General features: G+C 49.1%; 2 protein-coding genes across 2 annotated transcripts; both read left to right on the top strand.

Annotated features, from left to right (window-relative positions):
• Positions 1-6,688: 6,688 nt before the first annotated feature.
• LOC124701121 (THO complex subunit 1-like) lies at positions 6,689-18,159 on the top strand. The gene is made up of 22 exons (XM_047233168.1): positions 6,689-6,838; positions 6,976-7,059; positions 7,227-7,301; positions 7,560-7,650; positions 7,776-7,921; positions 8,040-8,111; positions 8,410-8,482; positions 8,572-8,637; positions 8,785-8,831; positions 8,955-9,026; positions 9,137-9,265; positions 9,351-9,416; positions 10,179-10,220; positions 10,896-11,012; positions 11,111-11,196; positions 12,011-12,077; positions 12,540-12,611; positions 12,732-12,782; positions 13,482-13,541; positions 13,971-14,120; positions 14,225-14,524; positions 18,047-18,159. Exons 1-21 carry the CDS (start codon positions 6,704-6,706, stop codon positions 14,432-14,434), a joined length of 1,911 nt encoding a protein of 636 aa, XP_047089124.1. The 5' UTR covers positions 6,689-6,703; the 3' UTR covers positions 14,435-14,524; positions 18,047-18,159.
• A 3,153-nt stretch (positions 18,160-21,312) lies between these two features.
• On the top strand, positions 21,313-23,658 carry LOC124694240 (kinase-interacting family protein-like). Its single transcript, XM_047227251.1, has 2 exons — positions 21,313-21,391; positions 22,634-23,658. The coding sequence occupies exons 1-2, from the start codon at positions 21,313-21,315 to the stop codon at positions 23,656-23,658; spliced, it is 1,104 nt and encodes a 367-aa protein (XP_047083207.1).
• Positions 23,659-27,130: the final 3,472 nt, after the last annotated feature.

Here is a 27,130-nt window from a genome sequence, read left to right as displayed (position 1 = left end):
GTCTTGAACACGCAGCTGGTAGATCTTGTGTAATTCGTACTAGAGTCGATGGCTGTACATCGGCTTTGTTTCTTGGTTCTAAAGTCGATGTCCGTGCATCGGCTGTATACCATGTAATTTTTTTTTTCTGGCCGATTTCCTATCGGCCCCCACTATTTCACCGTACATGTATCGCACATGTTCCTCCGATTAGGTGCCCCCCGAGCCGAATCTGTCAGGTAACTGCAGATATCGGCTCTGTAGTTAGCCAAGGCACTGTATTTGCACGTCGGCTCCGTTAGGACTAATGTTGACTCTCATCAGCCGACGTGAAACCGCTGCCCATCAGATCGACGTTGAACACAGGCAGAACGTATGGTGAGGATAATTTTGGCCGATTGCTGGAATCGGCCTCCATGTTGATCGAAGCGCTCAATGAAGGTTTTGCAATGTCCCTCCATAGATCTTTGGGGCCGATCCCAAGTATCGGCCTCGCCACGTTTGTCCATAGGCTCGTTCTTGCTACACGGTCAGGCCGGTAGATAAGACCAGCCTAACCCCATCCTTTGTCACGTCGATGCGTTCGCAGTCGTCCAAATTGATGCCTGAGAGTGGCTCTTGGCCTGCTGTTTCCCAAGCGTTCATGCCAGCCGTTGAAATCTCGGCTGAGTCATCGGCCTGGACGACCTCTACCTCATCTCCATCCCATCGTATTACGCATTGGTGCATCGTGGAGGGAATGCAACGGTTGGCGTGGATCCAATCTCTTCCCGAGCGAGACGGCATAGGTGCTCTTGCTATCGACGATAAAGAACGTCGTAGGGATGGTTTTCCTTCCTACGGTCAGATCCACGTTCAGAACACCTTGTGCGTCAGACGCTTGGCCGTTGAAATCGCTCAAATGTCACGTTGGTCTTGATGAGATCCGAGCTAGAGCGTCCCAACCGACGTAGCATGGAGTATGGCATAATGTTGACTGCCGCTCCGGTGTCCACCAGCATCTTGTTGACAGGCCTCCCATCGATATAACGTCGCAAGTACAGGGCCTTCGGATGTCCGTAGCTTCTTTCTCGTGGCTTCTCAAAGATAACCGGCCGTGGGCCGCGATCAAGTTGTGCCACAGGTGCTTCGTCTAATCCTGGAGCACTAAACTCCGTCGGAAGGATGAACACCATGTTCGTGCCAGCCGATGTTTCATCATCGGCTTTCCTTTGCTTGGGGCGCCACTCCATTTTTTGTGGTCGACCCTCTTCATCCAGGGTTCGTTGAACTTTTGCGGCCAGGTCAGGCCGCGCCTTCCTTAGCGTGTGCAGGTATAGCCTTTCGGCTTCCTCCAAGCCACGCAGTCGCTGAACCCTACGCTTTTGGGAACGGCTGAGTCCATCAGGGCACCACCTTGGCCGGTGGTACTCGTCTTCTTCTTCTTCAACATCGTCTTCCAAATCCTCGAGATCTTCCACTCGAGGGGACTCGACCGTGCTTGTTCCGAGGCGGGAGAGGTCCTAGACGTTGGAACACGGACACGTTAGCTGCATCCTTCCTCTTCTGTCTACATTCTGGGCAGTTGCCGATTGTGGGCAATCGGCTCATTCCTGAATCCCAGCAGTGTCTGAAGAAGGGACAGTCCCAGTGCCTATCTTCGTCGTCTTGCTCCCTTGATTTTTCCTTGGCACGGCGCTCGTACTCCTCCTCATCGCGATCATGCCGACGATATCTCCTGGCTTCCCTAGCCAGACGATCTCTTTCATCATCATCGTTGGATCGTCGGTGTTGGTCATACTGACTCACATACTTGTTGAGGAGGTGATCAGAGAGAGGTCGCTGATGTCTTACGTTCCTTACTTCTCCCTCTGTAATGTAGCGCTTGCCATCGTGACGGAGCCGATCGCGTGGAGCGGCTTCCTCTGTGTCCTTGCTATGAGAGCAGCTGCCCTCGTCTCTATCCTTACCAGAGTGGTGTCCAGGTCCTACCATGTTGATGTTGAACGAGAATCCTGGCTGGCACCCTCCAGGGTAAGTGCACTCCACCATGTTAACGGCGGGGAAGGGGTGAGTGTCGACTTTCATGGCGTCGCGGTTGAAAATTAGACGTCCTTGTTCTATCGCCATTTGGATCTGCTGACGCCACACCCTGCAGTCGTTGGTGGTATGGGAGAACGAGTTATGCCATTTGCAGTATGGCTTCCCATTCAGCTCCTGTACCGTGGGGATTTTGAGGCCTTCGGGCAACTTCAACTGCTTCTCCTTAAGTAAGAGATCAAAAATTTGCTCGGTTTTAGTTACGTCGAAATCAAACCCTTCAGGCGGACCTGGTGGCTTAACCCATTTGCGGGACACGGGGCTTGCCCCCGAGTCCATTCAGCCTACCGCTACCTCTTGATCTCCCGCGAGCCTTTGTCTTCATCCGCCTCAACCGGGACTACCGCACGCTTGAATTTGTCCTGGTACAAGTCCTGGTGGCGCTGTTCATATAACGATAGTTTCGAACCATGTGCGCCGGTGAAGGGTAGTCTCGCTTGGGAAGCCATATCCTTGATTGGTGATGCAAGGCCCACCACCGCCAACTCGATCGCTTCTTTTCAGTCACACGAGCCGAATAACATCGGTTCCTAACAGTTCTGAAGCGCTGGACGTATTCTGCCACGGTTTCTCCACGCTTCTGACGTACTTGCGCTAGATCGGCAATGCCAGACTCGAAAGCCTCTGAGTGATACTGCATGTGGAACTGTTCTTCCAACTGCTTCCAAGTCCGGATCGAGTCTGGTGGCAACGAAGTGTACCGCCCGAAAGCCGATCCTGTGAGGGACTGTGCGAAGAACCTCACGCGTAGTGGATCGGATGCTGAGATTGTGCCCAGCTGTGCCAAATATCGGCTCACATGCTCGATGGAGCTGGAACCATCTGATCCATTAAACTTGGAGAAATCAGGGAGCCGATATTTGGGTGGTAGCGGGATCAACTCGTACTCGTCGGGGTACGGCTTGGAATAGCCGATTGTCCTCCTTTTCGGCACCATGCCGAACTGGTCTCTCAGGATTGCACTGATCTGATCCACGGTGCTGGCTGTAGGAGTCGAACTCTGAAGATTAGCCGGAGTGGCGTACTTAGCCAGCCATGCTTGCTTTTCCAGCTCTGAGCCAACTGCAGGAGCTGAGCTCTGGAGGTTTGTCGGAGTGGCATACTTAGCTAGCCACGTCTGCTTCTCAAGATCTGTTCCCGAAGTCCCTCCTGTTGTTCCAGAAGTCCCTGCTGTTGCAGCCTGGTTTGTGAGTGCCCAGTTACCGCAGTCCGGCACGTATGTGCACGTGTATCCGTGAGGGATCTCCTTAGGCGCCTCATGCAAGAACTGGTAGTCGCTAGGGTCACCGCCGATCTTGTAGACGACGTATGCCGGTGAACTCGGCACTTCTGGTGCTGCCAACGCAAATGGCAGCGGCGGACGGGACTGGAGTGGCATCTCTCCTTGGTAAGTCCCGAGAGCTGGTCCTGACGGAGAGTACTGATGCCTCATGATTTCCTGGATCACCCGAAGAGCGACACGCTCCAAAGTGTTCACCAGGCTCTCAGAATGGCGGTGCAGCGAGTGAGCTACCATGTAGTTGATCTCCTGACGCAGGGACCTGGTGCGTTCTTCGGACGGGACGGACAAGTCCACTCCATCGAGCGCGCCTCAGGTGAGAACCCTTTCCACCCGACGCCATGTGAGCGGGTTCTGTGAAAAGAGCCGATGAGGTCGGCTTCGAGGATTGCTTTGACCTCGTCATACTTCTTCTTGAGCTCCTCGGTCAAATCCTCGTACGTGACTGGAGTGCCGTCCGCCATCTCCGATGTAGATGGCGATGTGGTTGATGTCGAAGATGGTCCCACCGGGCGTGCCAGAATGTGTTGCGGTCAGAAACCCACCGGCGAGCAGCGACGGGCAACACAGTAGAGCCGGGAACAACTTAGGGTTGCGGCTGGCCCTGGTCCCTCCGAGCGACGGCCCGCAAAGATTCGGCACGCACGTCCGATGCTGGTGCAAGGGCGTGCCACCTGACCTATACCTGGTCAGGAAGGTGATGGATGATGCCTCGCTTAGTTTCCTGCATGGCATACACGTAAACATTAAATACGAGCCTCGATCGGCTCTCAGGTTATCCTGTGAACGTAAATATCTAGCTGTCCTTACACCTATTCAGGTGTAAGGGCAGCACCTTGCTTGTTCGTTACTTAGTAGATCCGATCTGTTATAGTTGCTCCTTGTTTCAAGGATTAGTTTAATATCTGCATGATTAGGCCTTATGCTGGGGTTGGATGATCCGGTAGTGCGTGAGGTGTTGTTTTACCGTTCCTATAAGGGATGTTCCGGGAATTGACTTAACGTTGGTTTTTAGGCCTCTTTTAGGAATAGTTCAATCATCTTTCGTATCTGCTAGGCCCAACTACGCGTAGGATGTTCCGATTATGCGGTGAAAACCCTAAACTGTCGTAGATTGGTTTAGCTTTGTTTTGATCAAGCAGGATCCCCATGTCATCGTAAATCCAACGTGAACCATGGGGCGATCGGCTCTTTGAGCCGATCCACGAGGCAACCTCGAGAGCCGATCGGGCTCGTATTTAATGTTTACGTGTCTACCATGCGGGAGACTAATCGAAGCAATCCAACACCTTCCCGATCGGGTATAGGTCAGGTGGCACGCCCTCGCAACCGCCGGGACGTGTGCCGGGACTTTGCGGGACGACGCGAGGCACCAGGGCCCACTTAGCAGTCTTGGGAGTCTCCCGGCTCTTCGTGTTGCTTAACCACTGCTCGCCGGTGGGTTTTGGCAGGCAACATCCTCTTCGTTGCCAGAGTCTAGATCCAACGGAGGGATCGGAGGCAACCGCCACGTCGACGAGAGCGGAGCCGCCGAGCGTGTCGCCGCCGCGGAAGAACCTGTAACGATCACATTGCGGGGAGTAGAGCTTGCTCAGAGATGCACGTCGTGCGCTCGGCCTCCATCTCCTGTGCCCGCCTTGCCGACACGGATCCGCCGCCGCGTGGAGGAAAAGCACGACCTCCACGCGCGAAATTGGGCGGCGCCATCGACGAGGTAGAAGAGGCTGACAGGAAGCTTTTGGCGGCGCGATTAGATTTCCTCCACCGGCGTCGCTGGGATTCGGAGTGGAGGTGTGGCGGTGGCGGGAGGCTATGGAGAAATTGATGCGGTATTTTGTATCCAAAGCCTCCGTTTGCCGCTTATATACATATCTTGCAGGCTGTAATGGGTTTAACTCCATCATGAAAGTCAATGCGGGCCGGAATGGGGATTCTGTTCGGGCACCGTTCTAGCTCAAAAACGAAAACTTTGGCGATTCAGCATTGGTCTAAGAGCAACTCTAGCAAACCACGCATCGAACCTGCATCTGCATAATAACCGTCGTTTTGCAGGTTTAGAGGAAAAAAAGAGTCAATCCAGACACATCATCGAACCTGCATCTGCATAATAACCGTCGTTTTGCAGGTTTAGAGGAAAAAAAGAGTCAATCCAAACACATCATCGAACCTGCATCCGAAAATATTTTTCCGGGCCATCTAGTTTCGAGCCGCGGTACCCAGTTTCGCGAGGCTGTCCGAGCGCGAACTCCATCCCCACTCCGCGTTGAAGCGAAAGAAGTTCCATCTCTTCCCATGGCGCGCCTATTCCGGCGTTGCGCACCACCATAGATCCTAGCTTGCGCAAGCCCTCCCCCTCAAATCTGACAAGTAGAAACACTCCTGCCGCACCGCCGCGCTCGCTCCCCCGTCGCTGTGCCCGAATTGACCACGGAATCTCGCGAATCGACCACGGATTCTCCGCCTCCAAGGGATGTGAACCTTCGCCGCCATTTGATTCTTCTCAATACCCGTTGTTTTGTCGCTGCCGCGGAATACTCACCGCCGGTCCTAATTTCACTCGCTGCAGTCGCTTGTAGATGGACCCGTGCGAGCTGTTTTTGATGGGGGACTCTTTGTCCTTCGAAGACTCCGACTTGGAGGACTTGCTCGACGACGACGACATCGAGCAAATGTCCATAATCCTCGCGGCGAAGGAGATCATGGACGTGAGGCTGAAGAAGGTGCAGGGGTCGACCATGGGGCGGATTTGCATCCCTCTGAACCACGCTCGTGGGAACAATATGTTCATGAGAGATCATTTCGCCAAGGTACCCACATATCCGCCTCATCTCTTTCGCCACTGGTAACATATGTGTCAATCTTTGTTCAACAAGATCGTTGATGCTTGCGAGATAAATATGCGCTACTTTAAGTACAAGAGAAATGCGGCTGGGCTGATAGGATTTAGCGTCCATCCTCGGCTATGGCAACCCGACAAACTATGTTGATGAATATCTTCACATAGAGGAAGATACGACCATAGAATTCGTTCGTAGGTTTTACAAGGTTATGATGCGAATGTATGGGTCGACATATTTTCGAGTCCCAACGAGATATATTTGCAAGTACGATGTTATGCAGTCCTGATTTGACGTGTATAATCTGCGCGGCGTTTTTCCAGCCTACAAATCGTGTTTGGGGTGGGTTATGATGATCCGGAAATAAAAAGTTGACATAATCCGATGAGCACTTGGCGTGAATCTCTGCGTACCGTAGGATGTGGATGGACGGTGGATCCTGAGCCGTTTTGGTAAGTCACTGGATCCCACTCTCCTCCGAGGTCCCGACTCGGCCGTCCCTCGAAGCATCGCTGAACCCTACCTCACCATGGCGGAGCCCTTGCCGCCGCCGCCGCCGTCCAACTCCGGCCTCCGCATCCTCCTCGCCAAGGCCCGCGCGCCCACCTCCTCTCCATCCACATCCGCCGCCGTCTCCAGCCACGCCGACCGCGACCGCATCATCGTGAGCCCTCTCCCCACCCTCCTCTATCTCTCCCTCCCGTACACCGGGTCCGCCCGGCGCGCCAGGGGCACGCTGCGAGTTCGAGCGGAACTGTTTCTTGACTCTCCCGTAACCTCGGACTACCTGCTTGGTCGCAGGGAGTGTTCCGGACCGCGCTGGCCAGGAATGAATCTCCGGAAGCTTTCGCGCTCCAGGCAGTCCAGGAAGCAATTAAGCCCCAGGTTATTGCCTGTGCACAATTCTACTAGCTTGCCACCCTTTTGGTAGATGATGATGAGCTGGTAGCAGGGCTAGCAGCTGTCTTTTTTTTTTTGCTTTAATGTATTTGGTAATCCTTGAGGTGTGCTGCTTTATAAATACATAACATGTATTACATCTGATTTGGCAGAAGCAAACGGTGCTGGTGCTCGAGGAGAACCAGTCCTTGGAGAATGCGCTCCGAAGGCTGCTGCAGGAACTCGTTGTAAGCTTCTTTATCACAGAAGATCGTGCTTATAATAATGTTTGTGGCAAAGGGATGTGCGCATTTTCATTTATCACAGTGCTCTACTAGTCTGTACAGTCTGCTAAACGGCTCTATATTTTGGTCGATAACTGGATGCAAATTGCCCTGACATGATAGGATTTGAGAGGAGTTGATGCACTTTTTATTTCCTGATGATCATGCAGTCCTAGAAACTGGTATTGCTTGCTGATTTGTTTCACATTTATGCTCTCCTAGTCATCTGCGGTTCAGTCGGACAAAGGAATTATGCAATATGGGAACTCGTTGGATAGCGGAGAAAGTAATTGCCTGATTACGCGTCTTCTTGGTAAGTCACGATTCTTCAATAGTCTCGTCCAAATATTTTTACAACCAGCACCGGTTTCTGACCACTTGTTAGTCCTTGTGTAGTGTTTGTTTTTATCCTAACAAATGAAAGTTTTGTCCTGTTAGATATCATGCTTTACCTTTGTGAAAGAGGCCATGTTGAGGGTGGTATGGTATTCCAGCTGTTAGAAGATTTGACAGACATGTCAACTATCAAAGACTGCAAAGATGTCTTTGGGTATATTGAGAGCAAGCAGGATATCTTGGGAAAGGTAATTGTGAATTTGTTCTCTTAGATACTCAGTCATTAATGATTTCTGGTGCTGGTATGGTACACGTGTTGTCTATGCATGGTTTTGCTAATGGATCATCTTTTTTGGTTATTTCTAGCAAGAACTATTTGGGCGTGGCAAGTTGGTTATGCTGAGGACTTGCAACCAACTTCTTCGAAGGCTTTCAAAGGTTAGATCTGGTTATGTTGTTGTGCCTAATCTTTAAAATATTTTTTTTAGTTATCATTACTAGTGATTAAATTGAGATTTCTTTATTTCCATGATGGATATTATACTACTGAACTGAAAACTGTGTTCAATAAAAGCTTTGCTATTGACACCTTTATTGTGTCATAAATTTACTATTGGCTTTATTAGTGAAATGATCTTCAACACTTAACTTCAGCAAGCTAGGCACTCTTTTTTATTTCTTGGAGTTTGTTTGGTACAAAGTATGTTATTGATATTTTCTATATTATGAATTTCAGTCAAACGATGTGGTATTCTGTGGGCGTATTATCATGTTTCTGGCACATTTCTTTCCGTTATCGGAGCGCTCAGGTTTGCATATTACATCTTCCCCTGTTCTAGCTAGTTTGATTCTTGCTCGTAAGGAGTTATAACTATCTTCTGGGGGTTTATTTCATCAGCTCTCAACATTAAGGGAGTTTTCAACACATCAAATGAAACAAAGTATGAGAAAGATGCCACCGATGGTGAGTATGATTGTCTGATAAAACTCGCACCATTATATATTATACTGATATTTCTTAATGTTACTTTGCCAGTTCGTCCTGTTTTCCCTATCTTCAGGCAAATGTCTTGTAAATAATAGCATTGCCTAATGCACCTTTGTATCTCAGGAATTTCTGTTGATTTCAACTTCTACCAGACCCTGTGGAGTCTACAGGTTGATACATTGTACTTGTTAATCTTTGGGATGCAAAATAATTATCATACCTCTCAAATGTTTGTTCATTTCTCGACATCAGTTTCTATCAAAGCTCAATATTGTGTTTTATTTCCACTTCAGGAGCATTTCAGGAACCCAGCTTTGACTACTACAAACCCAACAAAATGGCAAAAGTTTGCTTCTAATTTAACGGTATGGTACACTCTACTCCATTTTTTGAGTGACATGCAGCTTTTTGCCTTTTCCAGTTCAAAGTGTTCGTTCTGAACTTCTGATTGTTTTGACTAACAACTGAATTTCAGGTCGTGCTAAGCACATTTGAAGCTCAGCCTCTCTCCGATGCTGATGGAAAACATAATAACCTTGAGCAGGAGGAAGATGCTGCTTTCAATATTAAGTACCTTACTAGCAGTAAATTGATGGGCTTAGAGGTAATTTTTGTTGTGCACCTGACACTAGTTTTTTTGGTGATTGTTCAGTGTTGTTGTATGGCCATATAACATTCTTTATCTGCAGTTGAAAGACGCGAGTTTTCGACGACACATCCTTGTCCAGTGCCTTATATTTTTTGACTATCTCAAGGTACACAAAATTGGAATTTAGTTAGCAATGTACATCAGTTTGTGCCTATGGGTCATTCTGTTCAATTTTGCCAAGCATTAAAGGGTTTCCCTCTTTCCTTTGCTTTATGTAAGCTACATGATCTCATACTCCTAATAAGAGGGCCATAAATAGCACTTCTCTCTGTACATATCTTAAATTTCTTTTGTCTCAGTGCATCCTAGTTTTTTTTTTGAGAGACACTGCATCCTAGTTTTGTTTATTTATATGCATATAGCCTGTTCTCTGTCCAAAATACATGTATTTTTTTGGCAGAATATGCTGTGTGACTGCACATGGCTACATGACAATAAGGTGTTTTTTTTCTTCGCTTTCTATCTCCTGTACATCACCTGCTTTTGTTCCACTCTGGCCAGCTTCTTGCTATGTTGAATGACACTACCTGTTGAGTATGCGATGCGATCGCTAAGTTTCTCCCATACCTAGTTAAGAGTAACCATGTCACTTATGGTTGCTGGTGTTGCCTGTGGCCCAATAACCATAAACATGTTGTAGAACTGTGGCATGCAGGCATGCATTTGAGAATGATTGGAAGGAAAGTTGTAACTAAGTAAGGCTTATATCAATGTTACTTCTTTGTTGGGTAATGAAGTCTGAACTGGAACATAGTTGCAAAATCTTGCAATCATTACAGACGACAATTATCTCACTTTTCCCCTCATATCAGCAATAGCCTGATACTATCCTTGAAGGGACTTCTGACGAAGTTATTTTGTTCCTCAGGCGCCTGGAAAGACTGACAAAGATGGTCCATCCGAGAGCATGGTGAGAAATAAATAACTTGACTGTTTATTTTCAATGTACAGATATTACTTATATGTAAACTCAGATGCCATAGCTACAAACATTTGGAACAATGTTATTTAGTAATTGTCAAATTTTAGTATATTTATGTCTCACTACATAACTGTTTAAATATTGTGACACTTGAGACAGCTATGTGATTCGCATGAAAACCTTTCCTTTTGGGTGTCTGTTGTACCTGGTATTTGTGTGACTCCACAGGGCAGATACTACTCTAATCTCCTACATGTATACCTACTACTCCTGATCTCCTATATGTATACCTATGCGTGTAGAAACATTTGTTATGGCCTATTGTATATGCTTTTCACAATGTTCAGTTGGGCTCCAGGTATAGATAAATGCTTATTTGATGTAGTGTTATTCGATCATTTTGTTTAAAGCAAGGTGTTTCCATATAAGTCGTGCTAGCATCAAGTACTGCATGTCAGCCAGTATAACAGGGTCAACTATTATCAACTGTGACTGCCTGATACAACTAAACTGGGCCACTGGGGCATATGGTAGTATACTAAATCAGGAATTGAGATTTTCTTACTTATCCTTTGGTTTCTTTAAGATATTTCTTGAACCATCATTCAGTTATGTTTAATTCTGTGGATCAGATAATCTCATCTATTGTTCCACTTTAATCAGAAAGAGGAAATCAAATCCTGTGAAGAGCGTGTTAAGAATCTTCTGGAGATGATTCCACCAAAAGGGAAGGAATTCCTACAAAGCATTGAGCATATTCTTGAGCGGGAGAAAAACTGGGTATGCATTTTGCTGCACTATACAAGTCTTATATTTCAATATGGAAACTCCAATTCTCTCACCCCCAGTTCTCATCCCTCTGTCTGCATTTTGAAAAGGTTTGGTGGAAGAGAGATGGATGTCCAGCATTTGAAAAACAACCTTTTGAAAAGAAGAAAACAGATCAAGCTGTTGGCAGAAAACGGTATGGTACTTGCTTTCTTCAGGCAGTTTAATATTTTCTATACAATAAGTGGATTGTTGGTGATGATTTATATATCCGGTTAAGCACTCTGTTGCTACACAGTGTCTATTTAGTCAGAACCAGGTGTAACAGGGTACACGTTTCTGTGAAATTGTGAAGCAAACAAAGGAGTTTTATGTCTAGCTTGTTTCGCGCTAGTCTGATATCATTATTATTGCCCAGGACTTAACAGTCTTTTGGGAGTTTGGAGTCTATTGCAGTTATTTGGAATTTTGTACTATCCACTTCTTGATTAAGTTTGGCTTGATCATGGAATTGACCAGTTTCAGATCGGTATGCCTATTAAATATCGAAACTTATTCATGTTGATTGGTGTAGTTAGATAGGTTGTTATATTTGTAGTTCATGTTGCGTACTATGTTGTGCAAACTCGTGCAAAATATGACATTATTCTGCAATAAAGGATGTCGGAATGGATACCTGCATCAATTTTTCTCATAGTAATTTTGCGTTCTAGATTTCTCCAGTGAAAGGGTAACATTAGACAAATTTACTTAGAAAGTTCTGCATAAATGCTTTGACCCAGCACACGTCCCATTCACTGTACCAGTTCCTGTAGCACAATTGTTTTACCAGAAATTCCAGGCCAAGTCCAATCTTAATAGTCTTATTTTGTGATAAAAAAGAATCTAGGGCATGGTCAATGCTGGCCAGGTTGGTGATTGAATTTTAAGCTGTTTCCACCCTTGTATGTTGAGAGCTTATTATGTTGTGCTCTACTGCTTCCTAATTATACTCCTTTCTTTCATTGTAGTAAGCTAAGGTGGAGACTGGGAAACAAAGAACTTGCCCAACTGTGGAAATGGGCAGAACTAAACCCTGTATGTTTTCGCTACAACTTCCCTTTATTGTGTATTTGATCAAGTACCAATGTATAAGGTGCAAAGTGCATCGGTTTTAGGCCCTTTTAGGTACTGTTAGAGTTTTGAAAAAAGTTGTGTTTTCTTACTTTCCAAATTTACTTTCTATAGAAAATGTTGTAGAGTCTTGAGTGGGGATACTCATAGGACAGGGGCCCTGTACAATTTTTCTGTAAGTTCCTGCCCCATTCAGTTGAATGAACTATCCAGTATTCTAGTTCCCTGTAGGTGCCCTTAGTTACATTTCCTTAACTGTATAATTATCTTAGGAGGCGTGTAACAAGTTCTATCTTTTCAATGATATGAAACGCAAAGATTCCTTTGCGTTTTCTCAAAAAAAAAAAAAAATTTTTTTTTTACCCCACATCTTATTTGCATAGTGCTTTGATTGATCCAACGATTGATCCCACATCTTGTTTGCAGAATGCTTTGACTGATCCTGACCGAGTCCGGCCACCAGTAATTGCAGAATACTGGAAACCACTTGCAGAAGATGTAAGCACTTCAATTTTTCTTCATTGTTATTTTGCACCTATTGTTCATCCATCCTTTTGTTTTAAGCATAGCAGCGTATTATCATGGTCCACTAATACTGTTTTTAATGTAAACTTGCAGATGGACACATCTGCTGGAATTGAGGAGGAGTATCACCACAAAAATAATCGTGTAAGCTCTAATCGGTGCTCTTATTTCCTGAGTGCTTGTTGTACTAATGTTTGATCTAGTAAGGATTACTGGATTCCATTTAGTCAATATATGTACTTAAGTCATCCATACTTGAAGGTCAAGTTAATGCAAAAGATTTGTCAAGTTGGAGCTAACTCTCCATTGAGACGAAGCATATTATTCTCTGGAACAAGTTCTGCTAAAATGAATTAATAAAAAAATCTTGGTGTTATCATAAATTTTGCAGATGCCATAAAATTCGCCCTTGGATTTTATGATTTTTGTAGGTAGTAAGCTGGGAATTAATGTGTTATTGTGCTCACATGTTTCCTCTTCAAAGAAAATGTGGAGGCAGGCATCTGTATCCTCATTTATCAAAACTGAGCTCTTCTCAGTCTATTATTTATCTGACACAATACTGCTATGAAGTGTTACCTATAGAGAAAAAAATGTTGTTGCTGTGGTAACAGGTATTGTCCCACACAAAGATAGGTATAGTTATAATCATATTAAACGGAAGCAAAAGTTCTTGTGCTTTTATCTATGGCTCAGTGGAGTTCTTATGAAATGAGGTCCTTATTTCTCATGTACACTGATTTCAGGTGTCTATTTCTTGTGTTTGAACTTGTCATCGGAAACAATGTTGCATTTTTCTATTGTAAACATTTGGTTGTCTCAATAGCATCATTTGTTTGACAGGTTTATTGCTGGAAAGGTTTACGGTTTACAGCCCGACAAGATCTGGAAGCATTTTCTCGAGTATGTATCATGCAGTTGTTATACAGTCTCTCAGCATATTTATTTTTGTCATTGTATTATACACGCATGTTGAGTGAAGAAATTTAATTTAAATTTCCGGGAAAAAGCAAAAAAGAAAGATGTGCATTTCTATAAAAATGTGTGTGCTAGCAACCATATGTGCAAAAACAATATGCATGTTTATTTGCTCTATGGGAGGAACCAAATTTGACACCCTTCATTCTGCCCTTTTTATACAGCTCACAAATGGCATATTATTATCGCATAGTTTCTTTGCCAGTTCACATGCTTTCTCACAAAATCCAGTATGATGCTGTTTTTAAAACTTTTGGGAGCATGCAAGCCTGAGCAGAAAATCCATGTTTTTATTATATGAGCTAAAAGGTTACTGGAGTTACAGAAAAACTAATGTCCAGTGCTTTATTTCAGTTTTGTGACTACGGAATTGAAGGGGTTGTACCTCCAGAACTCTTGCCAGCCGACGTGCGTGCAAAGTTCAACTCGAAGCCTGGAGAGAAGGCGAAACGGCCTAAAAGGGAAGATACAAAAGGCACTTCATCTCACCCCAAGGAGCCACAGGTACTTGGAGCATCTTGTGGAGCATATGTGGGCTAGCTGTTCTGTTCCGTGTTGATGGCGTTTAACGCGCATCTTATGCCTTGGCCATGGAATTCTGCATGAAGGTTGCTGCGGCTACACCTGACACCGATGGTGGCGGCAGCGGTGACCAGGAAGAAGGCGCCGTGCCAATGGATTCCGACAACCCCGCGGTAGATGATGGCCAGAAGCGGAGCCCAGGCGAAGTCTCTGGGCCGGAGTCTGGACAGTGCGAAGCTGAAGATGACGGCGAAGATAATAACTCGAAAAGTGCGCATAGTAGAGACCCTCGGTAGAAACTGGAAAATTCCTCCCAAGGAGATGTTGTATCATGTTTGCAACGGTTTTCATTGAAACTGCCATTTTTGGGGGAGACTTGTAGTTAGCACTCAGTGTTCGACGCAATTTCGTATCGAGTTGCGGGAGTACTTCAATTGGAAAATTGGCATATAACAAAAGGGAGAAGAAAATGCTTGATGTGTGTATACATTGATCTCGTAGATAATTAATTAGTTCTGCCCAATATGTGCATGAGCTAGTTGATTCACGTACTAGCTCGTATCTGATACACATACGAAATTAGTATTGAACAAGCAAGATGGGTAGATGCACGTATGGAGCTGGCCACTCGTTCGATACATGAAGCTGGTAATTCAGCGAATCAATCAGCTTTGCCCAGCACGGAGGAGTCAGGTTCACGTCCAGGCAGCTAGTGCATGTACAAGCGCCTAGGAGGGTCGTACGTATACATTGTATGTACATGGCTCGCGACTCGCCGGTATACGTATCGTGTCAGTACTGCGTCACGTTCCACCGGATCAGTGTGGCATAAACAAGATAAATATTTTGGCTGCGATCCGTGTGGTACATGCATCGAAACGATCAGATAGACATCAACTCTCGAGCGGCCGCGATTCTCTGGAAGAGTTAGCGCGTGCAAGCGTAGAGATAAGCATCGCCGCCACAATACTCGGGAAAGGAGGCGCTCCACGCAGCCATCCATATCCATCCCGTCTCCTGCTGCCTATAAAGAGAGGCGCGCAACACATCTTAGAGGGGGAGGAGGAACAGCCGGAGGCCATGGTACCTGACCAGGGTCAGCGATCTGAGAGATCGAGCTCTCGCACCTGAAGACCAGAAGCGCGCGCGGCTCGCACCTGAAGAAAGAAGCACCCATCCATCCACGCCATACACGCGCCGCTCACACCAACACCCATCCATTGACATCAAACAAGCACTATACACACACGTTATCGGGCAGGAGCAAGGAGGCCATGGAAACGAAGCCGGTGGCCTCGAATGGTGAGAATCATGGTTGAATATCTCTCTTTCTCCCTTTCTCTCTCTTCGACGTAGGCATCCATGCATATCACACCATGGCGCACGGAGTTGGCGACGACGGTGTCCGAGCTGCCGGTGTGCAGCCGAGCACCATCTCCACTTCAGCAAGCCGCGATGAAGACGGACGCAGCGAAGCCGGCGCGCAGCCTGACGCCACCTCTACACCCGCGAGGCGCAACGACGGCGTCCTCGACGGAGCTGCTGGCGTGAAGCGTGGCGTCCTCTCCATGACACTTGGGAGCTGCGATGACGACGCCCATGTCGGGGCTGCCGGTGTGCAGCCCGGCGTCATCTCCAACTCTGTGAGCGACGTCCAAGGAGACGGCGGCGTGGCGGCGGGGCTACCGGCGTGTAGCCCGGCGACATCCTCATCTCCGCGAGCGACGTCAAAGGAGACGGCATCATGGTGGCGGGGCTGCCCATGTGTAGCCCGGCGACATCCTCATCTCCGCGAGCGACGTCCAAGGCGACGGCGTCATGTGTAGGGGCTGCCGGCGTGTAGCCCGGCGACATCCTCAACTCCGCGAGCGACGTCCAAGGTGACGGCATCGTGGTGGCGGGGCTGCCGGTGTGTAGCCCGGCGACATCCTCATCTCGCTGGTGGCATCTTCACCATTCCTCGAGGCGCAACGACAACGTGTCTGTGGCAAGGCTGCCACCGTGCAGCGCGGCACATCTCTAGTACACCCGCGAGACGCGGCGACCACGTCGGGGCTGTCGGCGTGCAGCGCGACGCCATCTCCATCACCCATGAGGCGCGGCGACGACGTCCATGCCGGGGCTGCCGGCGCGCAGAGCGGCGCCATCTCCACTACCCGTGAGGTGCGGCGACGATGTCCATGTCGGGGCTGCCGGCTCGTAGCCTGACGCCATCGACACCACACCCGCGAGGCGCGACGACGACGTCCGCGACGAGGCTGCCGGCGCGTAGCATGGCGCCATCAACTCCACCACCTATGGGACGCGACGACGACGTCCGCGACGAGGCTGCCGGCGGGTAGCGCGGCACCATCAACTCCATGGCACACGCGAGGCGCGACGACGACGTCCGCGACGAGGCTGCCGGCGCGTAGCATGGCGCCATCAACACCACACCCACGAGGCGCGACAACGATGTCTGCGACGAGGCGGGCGGCGCGTAGCATGGCGCCATCAACACCACACCCGTGAGGCGCGACGACGATGTCCGCGACGAGGCTGCCGGCGTGTAGCACGGCGCCATCAACACCACTCCCGCGAGACATGACGACGATGTCCGTAATGTGGCTGCCACCATGCGGCGCGGCGCCATCTCCATGGCGCCCGCGTGGCGTGACGACGACGACCATGCCAAGGCTGCCGGCGTGTAGCGCGGCGCCATCACCACCACACTTATGGGGCGTGATGACAACGCCCAGGGTTGCCGGCCTGCAGCGCGACGCCATCTTCAACTCCACACCATGCCACCGACGATGACGTCGGGGCTGCCGACGTACAGCCCGACGCCATCCGCCATGGCGAGGACGACGCCGACCTTGACGAGGCTGCCGGCGTGCAGCGCGGCACCATCAACACCAAACCTGTGAGGCGCGACGGTGACGCCCATGAGGAGGCTGCCGACGTAGAGCGCGGCGCCCTCTCCACGACGCCCACGAGGCGCGACGTCATCTTCAACTCTACACCATGCCACCGACGACGACGTCAGGGCTGCCGGCGTACAGCCCGGCGCCATCCGCCATGGCAGGGACGATGTTGACCTTGACGAGGCTGCCGGCGCGTAGCGCGGCGCCATCAACACCACACCTGCGAGGCGAGGCAAGACGACACCTTCGACGCCCCTCCCCACTAGTCCGTGAGACGGCATCCTTGTCTATGCCGATAGCCATTAACTTGGCGTTGGTCCAAGATGAGGCGTCGACCACATTGGCTACACCGACTGGCGTGTGCGTTGGTTTTCACACCGACGCCAATCTCCAATGACAACTTACTCCCGCGAGACAAATACCCCTTGCGCACCCCGACGAGGCTGCTGGTCGTCGAGAAGTCCCAGCTGAGCGGACCCATGCTACTCCAACCCAACCTACACCAACATCGTCAAGACCGACGAGGCATGACGACTAGGGCGGGCGTGGCCGGAGCAAAGGCCACGCTACTTGCGGCGCGTGTACCGATGAGGACACGGGCTCTGCCGCCGCCCACACAGACCACCACCACATCATGCATGGAGAACGCGAAGCGAAGACAACGAAGACGACCACACGGTTTAATCGGAGGTGTCTCGCGGCGTAACCCGTGGGAGTAATTAACCGGGTGCCTTCCGAGGCCCCGGGAACCAGGAGATCACAATCGGCATAGTCAGGCTGGCCGCGCAAGCAGGCCACGGAGCTCTTTGTATTCGGGAACTTGTACTTTGTTTCTCCAAGAGAGATTAATGAAATGCATGCTTCCCTATCTTTTTCTTGTGTACTACGGTACACTGGCACGCCCGCACCTATTTTCTTTACCCCGGCGCATGAGAGAAATACGCCACCATCCTTCCCCCTCAACGTAGCGCGTCTGTCTTTCACGGACATTTTTCTCGTGTCAAACACTCAGCACACCCGATGTACTAATGTTTCCCCTAACACTAGTCAGATACCATGTTTTAGCCTGACATGTACAGTCTACATAGCAACTCTCAAGTTATAGTTGATGGCAGGCCCATTTCAGTAATTTTTACAGTTAAGTCGTTTTGAAGGCACATTTTAAGCCTGACTCTAAGCTTAGTTTTTCTTGGAAGCAAATTTTATACTGTATAATCGTAGGCCCGTTTCGCAGTTGATTTTAGAAGTCATTTTGATTTTGCAGTCACTGCAAGCTCGTATAAGGAAATTTGAGAATCCAATTTAGACGTTTGAGTCCTCAAACCACTTTCTCGCGCCATGGCACATTCGTTTTCAGAAGTGATTCTGTACAGCCATTGGAAGGTCCTGCCAAGAAGCGCCGCCTTTACTCAGCACATTGAGAAGATGTAATCCGAGTTTGAATTTTGAGTCCTAGAACGATTTGCAGGCGCGATCCTGGGCTCTCCCGGCGACTACGTTCAAATGCTTGTCTACGTACAACACAACAACCCGTATTGAATTCCTCGTGTCGGATTAGCACTCGAGAGTAAATGGCTTTACGTTAATAAAGTGGGCTGTCCTCTAACGGTGATGGTTGGTTTTGGTAGGTTGGTTGGGTTCCTTTTCTACCCCAAAGGGCTTTGCAACTACATTCACTGCCTCCAGCCAACAAACCACCAAAGACCAAAGCAAAGTCCAATGATTCTCAATATAGGCTTTGGCAATTAGGGTTTCTTCTCCCGTGGATGCCGCGGCCGGTCTGCCTTACCTCCTGTGGCCTTAGGCCCATGGATATGCGGTGGATTCCGGTCCTTGTCGGGTGGAGGGTTCTGTTTTTTGATGTTTTCCTCGGTCTGTTTCAGGTTTGTGTTATGCTTAGAAAGGTGTAGCGGCGACGACTCCGCGAAAATGGAATAAACTCCCCCTCCTGTCTAGCCCGCATTCTGGTGGTGAGTCTAGCTAGCGTTGCTGGAGGTCCCTTGGAGGTTTGTCTCCAACGGCTGGTTTTAGTCGGTGCTCCTTATGAACAACACTTATCAATAGCGACGATGGTTGCTGCTCACGTGCACTGGTTATTTGGGATCTTAGCACAACAACTTTTCGTATATCTACGACAACAAGCTCTATTATGGTAAACCTTGTCGGGCTCCAATGAGATAAGGGCGAGCACGGCGATGCGCCTTTGGCTCGTTCAAGTACTTGTACTCATCGTTTGATGGGGATGAATCTGTTTGCAATTTTCATTACTTTTAAGCATCATTGGTACCGCCGGTGAGGATAAATAGATCGGTGAACTTTTCGCAAAAACAGCAGTCTCAAATCTCATCTTGACCGCACGTTGCAAGGGCAGCTGGACGGCTTGGATGAAGGATTGGACAAGTCACCTGCGTGCCGAAGCGAGGCTTGCAGGGCACAACTCAGGAGCTGGCCGCCTGCTGCTATATATCCCAAGCTCGGGTCCTTGTTTTCCTCTGTCCAGCAGTAGTACTAGTGGGAACAAAGGAAGACTCCGTCACTCCACCAGAGGCGACAGCTTGCTTGGAGCTTCTTCTTCTGGTTCCGGGAAGGGGAAACAATGGCGCTCTCTCTTCCTCCTCCATAGCTCGTCTCTGCATCCACTCTAGCTGACCTGTAAGTCTCTCTCTCTTCTCTCTGTCTGTCCTCTGAAAGAGCATGGTTAGTTCTTGTTTTCTGCAATTTCTTTCCGCTTAGAAAGACAAATTAAACCTGCCTCCTCCTGTATCGTTCCTCTCTCTCTCTCTCTCGTCGCAGCAGTGGTAATGTAGTGACCTGCAAATTCCATGAACCATCCCCCATTGTGCAATCAGAGTCCCACCTTTTGTGGTTAATTGTCAGATTAGTAGGAGTGACTCTCTTTAATTATATGATGTCAACCATCTAGGAAGATGAACAGCATTCCCTTTGAGTTTGATCTCTCGTTGTACTGGACAGCGCATTTCTGCCTCAGTTATATTTGTTCTTGCCGCGGTAGCCGTTCATCATCTGTAGAAAGAAAATTCCAAAATTCAAATCCGCTCTGTTTGGGATGGGGAAAGGAAAAGGATTGAGTAGAAGAAGCCAGTGAACAACTCCACTGCGCCGCACTAGGTGACGTTAGTACACATGTCTCTACGGTCAGAGGAAAGAGAAGGACACTGTGGTGGTGTCGTCGTCTTCTTCCTTTTATCCCCCATGCCCCAGCCGGTACCCTAACCAGAGCCAAAAATTCGAAGCCTTACATCATAATCTCGCAACAAGAATCTGTCTATCTGAACTCCAAGTAGCTCTAGAACATACTCAGTGTCCTGTCCAACCCAGACATGTACTATGGAAAATGAAAGATATGTTGGAATCAATCAACACTAGCGCACCACCATTAGCAAGCAGACTCCGAGGGCGGCGGGTTAACCATTTGAAATGCTTCTATGGGCAGTTGCTTACTTTTTTAACCTCCCACACTTTTTTTTTACCTGTTCTTTCCATTGACGCACACTGAATCCAACACGGGCCTCGACGCCCGTGAAATTAACCCTGCTCCTACCTATCGCATCTGCACCGTGTAGGTAGCTAGGATCACAAGACCCCAGGGTAAAAAAGCATGACCCTCACTCACCTCGGTTGCGTCGAGATCGGCGACAGGGACATCCCTAGCTGCGTAGTAGCAAGTCCCATCAGCACGCACAGCCTCGTGTCCACGCCACGCGCGCCCATGCCCTCGAAATCGGCGACGCGACGGCACACACCGGTCGCCGCTGCCTCGTCTCGGCCTGGCCTCGCACAGTCGCACAGTGACGGTGGCGCCAGTGAAGCGTCTCCATTTTTCTTCATTCCCTGCTCATATTTTCAGTGCTCGTACAGCAGTAGTATTAAATTGTCTTACATTATCCCCTGTGTAGTGTAGTGGAGTATTTTGGATGTACCGCTTGGTTCATTTCGTGACGCCACGGATTATTATTAAGCCTGACTGCAGTACTGTTGGCGTTTGCAGGTTCAGAGTTTCAGACAGGGACGACGAGACTGTCGCCGCTGCAGCAGCTGCTGTCACGAGCCGCGTGGGGCTTGCCTTGCGCCAGGCGCCAAACGGACGCGCCGCAGCCGCCGGCGGTACAGGCGAAGCGACGAGGCAGTCAGTCAGGCAGCAGCTAGGCCGGCCTACCTAGCTCTTGGTTGATCATCACAAGTCACCACCGGCACGCCGCGTCGAGCCGAGTTTCCGTCCCAGTTTCCCAGCAAGGGCCGGCCGGCCGGCCATGGAGACGCTGCAGCGGGAGCAGGAGCAGGAGGCTCGGCTGCCCGCGTGCCCGCCATGGCTACAGACGGCCATCGCAGGTGACCGACCCACCCCTCCCTATTCCCTCTCCACGCCTGGCACTGTTTTCCTGTGATCACTGTGCGCACACACGAGTCTGGCCTTGTTCTAGGAGCATACCCGTGAGCTCTCTCTTCCATTCATGCCTAGCGTGGCACCAGTAGCACATACAGCTCGAGCCCGCGATTTTAATGGCTGCATCCGATCGAGTTCATGCCCGTGCTAGCACTGTAGTCTGTAGCTCGTTTAATAGTTCAATCTAGGATGCAGCAAGTAGATTCTCACACTATGTTTTGAGAGTACACCAATGCCGATCGACCGAGCGAGGCCGTACTGGTGCTAGGACGGACGACAGCTGATGGAAGCTCACGGGCGTCCTCTGATCCCCAATTTATGACGCCCATGATTCTCACCTAGCTCCTGCGAGTACACCAGTGCGTACCAGTAGTAGCAGGCAGTATTCCTCTAGCTCTAGCTATTGTACTGTGCTCCATCTAGTATGTGTGTATGTGCCTCATGCCTCTGCCGTGCCCCGACCCTCAGCTCACACACGAGACTGTAGCGCTTCATTTTTTTTACTATTGCAACATGCTCTCCGTCAAATGGTAATTACCAGTGCAAGTACTTGCTCCGGTCCATGGAGAAAGAGAGATAGGGCAGAGGATGAAATTGAGAAAAACAAAAGTGATGACCCGCTTCTGCTCCGTTTCTTTTTGTTCACTAGCTCCTCGTCCTGGAATCTCTCCACTGGACTCTTCCATGACTTCATCCTCTGCCCTGCCTGCCTCGGATTCTTCCTCTCAAACCTTTCCCCGCCGCCGCCGTCATCACCGGATTTCGAAATTTGAACTCGCTCGCGCAACGTTCCACTCGCTAGAATATTGCCACATCCATGCATGTGACAAAGGTTGCAGCAAGTAATCATTTAGAGTCAACCATTTCCATCACGAGTTGCTGTGAAAAATCCAATGGATGCGATAGTGAGCAGTCACATCAGGGACACAGCACTGTCACCTCACAGTTTTGTTTTTACCTTTGCATGTTTGTCCATTACTATGTAACAGAGGTCCTTCATGTGATCTCTGAGTGAATCTTCGATTTCTTCTGGTTAGGGCTAACAAGCCACACTAACTAAGATCGAGAATTGCTCGAATTTTACTTGGTCATTTGGATTATAAAAGTCTCGCGCGCTAATTAAGGTCAACGTTTTTTTTACTTGCTGAATTTTTTACCCTAATGTGAATAACTGTATTGACGTGCAGACATCGAGCAGCGGGTGCGCGCGCTGGCGGTGAGCCTGCCGGACGACGCGGCGGCGGCGGCCACGGACCACTCCTTCGCGGAGCGCGCCGAGAACTACTACCACCGGCGGCCCCAGCTGCTGGCGCTCCTCACCGACCTGCACCACCGCTACCTCTACCTCGCCGACCGCTACTCCCAGTCCCTGCTCGCCAAGTCCCACCCCCACCACCTCAGCCTCAACCTCGTCCACGCCGCGGCTGTCTCCGAGTGCTCGTCCGACGTCGACGACCGCTCCTCCGACGCCGGCAGCTCCCTCTCCTTCCAGCCCCACCACAGCGCCAACGATGACCACCACCGCCGCCACCCCGCTGCGCCGGGCGCGGACAGTGACCTTGTGGTGGCGGAGCTGGTCATGGCGTGGGTGGGCCGGGACGTGCTGGCCCACGAGGCGGAGCGGCGGAACGCTGAGTCGGCGCGGAAGATCGAGCTGCAGGGCAGTTTACTCGAGGTTCTCGAGTCGGAGCGGCTGGTGCTGCTGGGCGAGAACGCGCGGCTGGGGTTCCGGGCCTCGGCCGCCGAGGAGGAGGCCGCGGGGGCCACCGCCGAGCTCGGGTACGCGCGGCGCCGCGCGGCCGAGATGGCGCGGCTCGTGGTGAAGCTGCGCGAGGACCACCGCGTGTGCATGCTGGGCCGGAAGATCGAGGCGCTGCAGGCGCAGGTGTACGGGCTGGAGATGCGCAACCGGGAGTGCTACGAGGCCATGGCCGCTTGGGAGGCCGAGCGCAAGGCCTGTGCCGGCGAGATCGACAGGCTGCGGAGCGAGAACCGGCGGTTGGCGGCCGAGGCGCAGGCTGCACGGGAACGTGAGGCGGCGAGGAGGGGGAAGAAGGGCGGTGCCGGCGGGTGGTGGTGGCTGGCGCGGGTGCGGCTGGCGGCGGAGTGGACGCCCTGCGCGCCGGCATCGGTCACGGTGAGGAAGGTCGGCGAGCATATCAAGGGCGGGAACGGCGCCGGCAAGTACAACGGCGGCTGCTTCTGCCTCTAGGCTGCAGAATCGGTGCGCGGCCATGGAATGTGTTTCTTCCCGCGCTTTCTTTTTTGGTTTGCCTCGTGGATTACGGTGATATCAGGCTCAGGTCAAAGTGGTGTAAAACGATAAGTAGCTGGTTTACTCCGCTTGCGGTTTCTGAGTTTCTGTTAGCGTAGATGGAGATGGCAAGTATATATGCTCGTACTCGGATAATGACATGTAGTAGTAGTAGTAATTCGTATTGAGTAATGTGTGACCCTCTAAGTTACTAGTTGAATCTGCTAGCATTCTCGATAGATGAGTTGGTTTTGGCCAGATGCTTATGGTTTCCAACAAAAATTTCAATTGGTTTTGGGAGTGACACTTTTCACAATCCAGGCTATCTTCACTACTAATAAAAATCTAAACGAAGTAGATCACCACATGGTTTAATTGAAGTTTCTACCTGAAGCACCATGTTAAAGTATTTTTTTCTTTAGATAAAAGCCACGACGTGCCCGATTTTAAATTAATAAAGTCCCCAAGGTTCAACATAATGCACTGTATTTTGGAGCGTTTAACGCAGGAACATTTTTGGCGCCCGCGCATGCTCTCTAGTTTAGCGGTTCTAGTGGGGGATAACTCAGTGCATCACGCGGTAAACTTTTGCAACGCGGTCGGAGCGACATATAGCGCGCCTGAATATAACGCGCCTGTTGGAGATGCTCTTACAAACGCTTAGAATTTGTATTTCCAAATTTTAAAAAATTTGAAACCAAATTCTAGAGATAGACAATTTTGTATACTATAAGTCTATAATGGTGTACAATTTTAATAGAAAGTACTTCATATTCTAGACTACACAAAAATAAAAATTGTAGTGAATAGTGCATATTTCAAGACTGTAAAATTTGTCTGATTTTTTCAATTTTGTGTAGCGTAGAATACAAATCTGTTTGCATTGAGATTTTTCACTATTGTATATATCATTGGCAACCTCAAGATTTTTGTTTTGGATCTTTCTGAAAAAAATTAAAAATATAAATTTTAAGTGTTTGAAAATAAAGAGCTACATATAGCTCGGCCTCTAAACGCCACACTCCTAGCTAAGACATTTCATAATGGTGTGTCTCACCATGATATCGTAGGTAATTTGCCTGTGTGGCACCGTATTTAATGGAAGAGAGTGGTGTAGTATCTTAGAGCATCTCCAGCCGCGTTGAAAGGACGAGATGTCGCCTAGAGAGGAGGGGGGGGGGGGGGAGGGGGGGGTGAATAGGCATTTTAAAACTCTTACGGATTTAGCTTGTAAAAATACGGAATTGAACTAACGTTTATTTTACAAGCAAAATTCCTAAATATGCTAGGCTCACCTAAGTGCAACAACAACAACTAGATCTAAGCAAAATAGCCACAAGATATATGTAGCACAAGTGATAACAATATATATGTACTTCAAGCACGAGGGCTATCACAAGAAAAGTAAGCTTGGGTATAGAAATAACCGAGGCACGCGGAGACGAAGATGTATTACCGTGTTCCATTCTTTTGCAAGAAGGTACGTCACGTTTGGAGGGGTGGAGGTCCACGAAGGATTCCCCAACGCCACGAAGGCTCACCCTATTCTCCGAGCCTATCCCACGAAGGAATAGCCCTTTTCTTATGGCTAGCTTTTCCCCCACTCCGGAGATGGCAAGCTCCACAACCACTTCACAAGCTCCACGAAGGAGAAGCCCGGGCCCCTTCACAATCTTCCACGAAGAGGTCACCGGGACACCAACCAAGCCAACTAGGAGGTCACCTCCAATACTAACAAGTTCACGATCTCTCATTCGAACTAATCGTGGCGGAGAGCTCAACACTATGCAAAGATGCAAAGCAAGAACACTAGAGGTGTTCAAATTCTTCACACTCAAATCCCACCAAAGCAACAAATGCTAGGATGAGATTAGAGAGGAAGAACAATGGAGGAAATTAACAAATGACTCCAAGATCTAGATCCCAAGAGTTCCCCTTACTTAGAGGAGGAATGGATTGGATGAGGTTGTAGATCTAGATCTCCTCTTTCAAATCCCCCAAGAATATGCAAGAATCATAGGAGGGAAGGGAGAGGAAGCAATCTCAAGAGGTTCAACAATGGTGGTCAAAAAGATACTCAAGAATCCTAGAAAACTGTTGGGGAAGAAACCCCTTTTATAGCCAAACGAAATATGACCGTTTGGGGGAGATCTGGGAGTTTTTCGTGCAGCCTGGTCAACCGGGCCGAAACCGGGCCAGAGACCGGGCCGCCTGGCGGGAGAGCCAGTCAGACCGGGCCAGGGACCGGGCGGCCCTGAGAGCCCCCTGGAAACCGTCCGGTTGGCACCGGTGTGGGAGCCGGTCTGTGCCGGACAAGCCGGTGAGCCGGCGCCACAGGGCCAAATATGAAAATAACAAGCCCTACAACTTTATGCATAGAAACATCATTGTCCACCCACGGAGTAAAAACCACAAGATGAATGTTTTGACCTATCTATAAAAGAGACACCGGTAAAACCACCAAGCTCGAAAACGCAATAGAAGATGCATACGAATTCCGTTTTCGATGAACTTGGGCTTGTTGTAAAGCTAGCAACAAGCTCAAGAACCTCACACAGAGAAACACCAAGAAGCAACAAGATTTATGGAATTCAAAGAATTCAAAGGGTTGAGCTCCCTAAGACGATATGATCAAGTTACCCAACCGAAAGCCCCTCTTGATAGTGCGGCTATGTATCCTATAACCCGGTCTCCCAACAACCACCTTGAGACCGGTAAAAAGGAAACCTAACAAGGCCATAACTTTGCCTTGCGCATCCCGCTTGATCTTGATGATAACTCTCCAAGCTCCACTCAAACCGGAATGCCTCACTTGATCATTGTTGCTTCTTGATGACTCACAAATGCTCCCCATACACCATGATGGGAAAGCTCCATTGATGCACATCTTCACATGTCCATTATCACCAAATGGACGGCAAGATTCAAGCATATGATCCTCTTGAGATGCTCAACTTGAACTTGGCCAACTCAACCTTGATGACGATCACCACTTGACGTCATCCTCTTATGGGCTATATGAGATCTCACTTTTGATGCATGCCCATGGAAAAATACCTTATCCACATAGACAACACACGGGAACATATATGATGGGTTAGTTCATAAAGCATAATTTACACGACTTACCATACCACATGACTTCTCGTGGCACATTCTTCATGCTTCATGTGTTGACCAAACTTGAATCTATTCTTCACTCTTTGTATTGGTCAATGATGACCCACAAGTATAGGGGGTGTATCGTAGTACTTTCGATAAATAAGAGTGTCGACCCCAACGAGGAGCAGAAGGTGTTGACAAGCAGTTTCGATGAAGGATTCACTGTAAATGCTCACAGACAAGTATTCAGGGGGTTTTGATGTAACAGATGAATAAAGTACAAGTAAGTAAAATGCGAGAGAAATAATTGCAGCGAGTGGCCCAATCC

This window comes from Lolium rigidum, chromosome 3, assembly GCF_022539505.1.
Source record: "Lolium rigidum isolate FL_2022 chromosome 3, APGP_CSIRO_Lrig_0.1, whole genome shotgun sequence".
NCBI lineage: Eukaryota > Viridiplantae > Streptophyta > Magnoliopsida > Poales > Poaceae > Lolium > Lolium rigidum.
Note: the sequence above shows the minus strand (reverse complement) of the source record. Positions and strands in the feature narration are given on the sequence as shown.

Coding starts and splice junctions, on each gene's coding strand:
- LOC124694240 (XM_047227251.1), top strand. CDS start 21,313: ATGGAGACGCTGCAGCGGGAGCAGGAGCAGGAGGCTCGGCTGCCCGCG. Junction 21,392..22,633: donor GCTACAGACGGCCATCGCAG/GTGACCGACCCA, acceptor ATTGACGTGCAG/ACATCGAGCAGCGGGTGCGC.
- LOC124701121 (XM_047233168.1), top strand. CDS start 6,704: ATGGCGGAGCCCTTGCCGCCGCCGCCGCCGTCCAACTCCGGCCTCCGC. Junction 6,839..6,975: donor CCGACCGCGACCGCATCATC/GTGAGCCCTCTC, acceptor GCTTGGTCGCAG/GGAGTGTTCCGGACCGCGCT. Junction 11,197..12,010: donor CAAGCTGTTGGCAGAAAACG/GTATGGTACTTG, acceptor CTTTCATTGTAG/TAAGCTAAGGTGGAGACTGG.